Source organism: Antrostomus carolinensis, unplaced genomic scaffold (assembly GCF_000700745.2).
Source record: "Antrostomus carolinensis isolate BGI_N321 unplaced genomic scaffold, ASM70074v2 scaffold39288, whole genome shotgun sequence".
NCBI classification, from domain to species: Eukaryota; Metazoa; Chordata; class Aves; order Caprimulgiformes; family Caprimulgidae; genus Antrostomus; species Antrostomus carolinensis.
The window spans coordinates 1-4,880 of record NW_010331591.1 but is presented as its reverse complement, the minus strand read 5'-3'; the positions used below and the strand labels follow the sequence as shown (position 1 = coordinate 4,880).

The 4,880-nt window shown below is 48.8% G+C and overlaps 1 protein-coding gene across 1 annotated transcript; it reads right to left on the bottom strand.

The window, feature by feature from the left end:
- Positions 1 to 3: 3 nt before the first annotated feature.
- On the bottom strand, positions 4 to 4,646 carry DET1 (DET1 partner of COP1 E3 ubiquitin ligase; the record flags this gene model as incomplete). The annotated part of the gene is made up of 2 exons (XM_010173258.1): positions 3,541 to 4,646; positions 4 to 114 (listed from the first exon to the last, which is right to left on the bottom strand). Coding segments are annotated over exons 1-2 (1,194 nt in total), but the record flags the coding sequence as incomplete, so codon positions are not given.
- Positions 4,647 to 4,880: the final 234 nt, after the last annotated feature.

Here is a 4,880-nt window from a genome sequence, read left to right as displayed (position 1 = left end):
ATTCCTGAAGAGGTCACAGAAGTTCTCAAACAGCTCCAGCAGCTCATCGGACGTGTTCTCGAACACAGCAATAACTTCTGTGCTCACCATGTTGTACACGACGAAGAAGGAAGGCTGGGGAGAAAGGCAGAGGCGGCGGTTACCCCGGACCAGGAGAGCACAGCTGTGGGACCTGTCCCTTCCTTTGCCCTGCACGGCACTGCAGACCCTATCCACATGTCTCTGCAGCGCAGGAGAATCCCACATCCTGACAGTAATCCAGCCTGCTACTCAAATGCCTCGACAGGTACCAAATTACCCACCTCTTAACGGTGATTATTTATGACCAAAAATTTTAATGGGCTTCCAATTTTTCAGCTCAAACTGGATGTCAATATTTCTGTTTTCTCTTCGTCTCTGCCTTCCACCGAATCCAAAACGCTTTCCAAAGTGCCAAATTTAATTTTCAGCCCTGCTGACAAAATGATTTTAAATAATTTAAATCATATTTTAAAAAGTACCAGCTGGCCACAAATTGTTTTTTTCCTTTGTGTAGACACATTATTTTCTTCCCCTTCTTAATATTTCCATCACACAGCGATGAGCCTTTTTAGCGTACTGTGCACTACACCACTGCCCACAAAAAGTTCTGCCCTCCAGGTACCCTAGCAGCACAGAAATGAAAATGTGAAAGACATTAATGACTTCTTTTTAATGTCAACATTCTCATGCAAGAAGGCCCAGGTACCATGCTGTGGACTGGCAATGGCAGCGTTTCATGGCATGAACGAGCAAGAAATCAGGAAAAAGGTGACATTGTGTCAACACAGCTCCATCAAAAGGAGATGACATTCCCATCCCAGTGGGAAAGGGCAGATTGAATCCTTGGTCATCACAGGTAGCTTTTGTTAGAGAAAGGAGTGCCAACACCCCAGCACCCTCAGCTGCTTCAAAGGTAACTAATTCCCGTGGTATATGGGAATATATCAGGTTAAATTTTCTGTCAATAAAGGCAATTTCCAACTGCTGCACCTCCTGCTCCCAAACAACGCTGAGGGATGACGGCAGGCACTCTGCCCACCCCACCCACCTGCAAAGATCACAACGTTTGTTTGCTTTACAGTCTCAAAATAAACTGTGATAACACAATCCAGCCCCCACATGTCAAAAGGAAGCGCACTAGATGAGGTTACTCACTAGACTGCTGCCTGAGGAAAGGGAAGCCCTTCTGAAATACAGGGTTGGAGCAGAGAAGAAATAAGAGGAGGCAGCAGCAGGAAAAAAACTATTTACATCATTGAAGATTGCAAGGGGTATCCTCCAACCTGAAATTAAAAAGTTCCTTTGCCAGGTTAACACATAGACACATCTACAGGATGCCCTTGACCAGACAAACTACCCTCACTTGCTTTTTAGCAGCACCTGTGACACAGGCAAAACACCGTCACAGCACGAGTGGCCGAAGCCAAGTGTCACCAAAAGCATGCAGCAAAGCTGGCCAGAACAACCAAAAACCCAAAGCTGCACACACAGCATGAGATGAAAAACCTTGAAGGATTCATTCAGTACAGACCCTGACAAAACATAAGCAACCCACGAGAATGAACAGTGACTTCCTCAACCTTCTCGGCAGAGAAGCCACAGAGAAGAGAGAAGCTTGAAATGGGATGAAACCTCATGTTCCTCTGATAGACAAAAGAAAAGCTGGAGCTTTAGGTATTTTGTGAGCCCAGTTTTATTCAGGAAGCCCTAACACAAAGTCTAATCTAAGGCAGGTGTCTGGAATCACAGAATCACAGAATGTTGGGGATTGGAAGGGACCTCGAAAGATCATCCAGTCCAGTCCCCCTGTTGGCGCAGGAACCTAAATGAGATCACACAGGAAGGTGTCCAGGCAGGTTTTGAATGTCTCCAGAGAAGGAGACTCCACACCCTCCCTGGGCAGCCTGTCCCAGGGCTCTGTCACCCTCACTGTAAAGAAGTTTCTTCTCCAGTTTAAGCGGAACCTCCTGTGTTCCAGCTCACACCCATTGCCCCTTGTCCTACCATTGGGCATCACTGAGAAGAGCCTGGCTCCATCCTCCTGACATTCGCCCTTAACATATTTATAACTGTTAATTAGGTCATCCCTCAGTTTCCTCCAAGCTAAAGAGACCCAGCTCCCTCAGCCTTTCCTCATAAGGGAGACCACTCCACATCTGGAATTATCTCCTGAAAGAACTGAGAAATGAGATGTTTTTTTCTCCAGCAGAAAACTCAGCACCTGAGGAACACCACAAACAAACCACAACCTGCATCTTAAAGTAACCCTGGGGTGAAGCAAGTCAAGAGCACGCTGCAGCAAGCCAGGCTCAAAGCCTTGGTAACCACAGCAGAGTGGAGCTGAGCCTACCATAAACATCTACATCAGGGTCAGGAGCACCACTCCAGATACAAGCAACGAGCAGAATGCTGCAGGCCACTTCCAAAAAGCTTCAGTGTTTTTGAGACAGACACTTGATTTTATATGAATGGGTAAAACTGACTAGATTAAACCTCACCTATTCCCTCCCAAACCAACTCCCCCAAACAAACACCAAAAAAAAAGAGAAAAATAAAACAAACCAGAGTCAACTTCCAGAAAAATTAGACTAAGGCAACACACAAAGAACTACTGGCCATTTCTTCTAGGATCTAAGTCCTGGATCTGGCAAAGATATGGAAGAAGAGAAGTGTACAAAGGAAAAACATCCATCTAGGGAACGATCAAACCTACCTGCAGCACTGGAGATCTATTACAAATTCTTGCTCAATATTTTCAACAGAATAAAACCCAGAAAATAGAAGAGGTTAAAACCAGATCCTTCTCAGTTTCACAGAGCACAAAACCTGAGCACCACTGTTAACAAGAGTGAAAAGAGATGATCAACCTGCAGGGTGGTGGTGAAATGTCTGGAGGGACCCAGCACTGACTGAGGTACATTCACTCTAATTTGACTTCTCTAGTACTGAACTGAAAGGAGAAGCAATTGGCACATTAGCTCCATCTAAGAGCTGCTACTCCAGTTTGGAGAGATCATAAACACCGCCTCTGACAGAAGCCTGAAAGAGTGAGTATGTAGGCAGAATAGAGAAGGTGATTCTACTGGGGAAAAATGATGACTATTATATTTGAAAAACATGCTTGAAGATATATGAGAAAAGGGCTTGACTACCTCTGCAACAGAAGTGTCCTGTATGAAATACCAGCTCAAAATAAATCAGCTGGGGATTTGGGAGGGGAAGAGGGTTGTAGAGCATCTATGAGTACAGGGAACAATCCCTGGAGAATGAGGACTTGACAACCACGTCAGATCCTTCCTCTCTCATTATTAGTTGAGAAGGAAGCGATGAAATTACAAGAGCAAAAGATACAAAAGTTATTCAATATCAGAGGCATCAAATGTCCTCACAGGGATGAAGTACCGGGGATCCTAAACACCACTCACAGGCTCCCAGCCAAGAAGCGCAGCTCAGAGCACTGTACCTGCTCCTGGAGCACTCGCCCCAAAGCACTGAGCTGCCTGAGGAAGCAGAGGGTACCTGGGACGGGTCTGTCACCCGCAGCGTGACCACGTCCTCGCTGGTGTATTTGATAAACAGATGGTTTTCATCCAACAGCTGCATCTTCCACATGCGGAGCTGCCTCAGCTGGTCAAAGTACTGGAAGAACCTTCTTTTGGCTATAGCGCTTCCATCCTGCTCGGCCCTTCTCCAGAGATACACCAGCAGCCTGTGCTTCAGAGAGTTGATGAAGGGCTCTTTGTAGGGGTTGGCCATCCCCGTCTGAGTGTCCCGCTGCACCTCGGGATACACAGCAGACAGGGTCAGGAGATCGTCCTCGTAGCAGAAGCGGCCGATAGTCCGCACGTCGATGAACGTGCCCTCGGGTGTCACCTGAAAGACGTGAATAGTCTGTTGCTGCACCGAGAGGATGGCCAAGATGTTCTTATAGAGGTACAACCCCTGGTTGTGAGACAAGATGACTTTGTCACATTTAAAAGTCCGTGTGTCACAGAGTCTGCCCGTGTGGAGGTCTATGATATGCAAGGAATAATCCTCCAAGGGGGAGCGGGGATTGGGAGTCACCGACTCGCTGTTGCGGTACACCTCAAAGAAGGGGGGGTGAGGCTCCTCGGGCAGGTAGGCAGCGGAGCCAACGATCACGTACCGGCAGTCGTCGGTGAACAAGCTGCACTCGCGGTTCAGGTGCTCCCCGTTAGAGGCCACGTTGGTGATATGGAGCAGGACAAAGAAGCGCTCAAAGAGCCGCCCCCGGATGTTGACAGATCTTTGGTCGTTGCCGTTGGCCAGGATCTCCCCCTCGTAGCCTTGCAGGAGGTCTTCTGCTGCCTGGCAGCCTTGATACTCGTAGATCTCCAGAGAGGTCTGGTCAGAGGAGAAGGCGATGAAGTAGCGGCCATCCGGGGAGAACTTGCGCAAGAAGCAAGGTGGCTTCTCCACGTTGACCACGGTGAAGTTGGGGAAGACGTTCTGGTGGAAGACGCGGACTTGGTGCCAGTGGGTGCCAGCTTTGCCCGAGCTGATCCGGCGGCGTTCCAGGCGGTGGATGACATTCTGGTTCTGGATGCGGCGGGGCCTGATGGTGGGGGCATCATGGTCCATGGTCAGGGCTCTACTTCATCTTCACCCTGCTGGGGAGAGAGCACATACACGTCCTGGGATCACACAGAGATCAGGGGGAGGATTCAAGGCACCGAGAGGCAGGGGAAAGCCCCACAGCACCGAGGGTCAGCTGAAAAGTGCAGACATGCCTTTGGAAGAGGGGGAGATGATACAGGAGGACACTAGGGTGAGACTGGTAGAGAGACCTCAGTGGGTGGCACCAGGGAACCCAAAGGGAACCCCAGTGCACCAGGGGG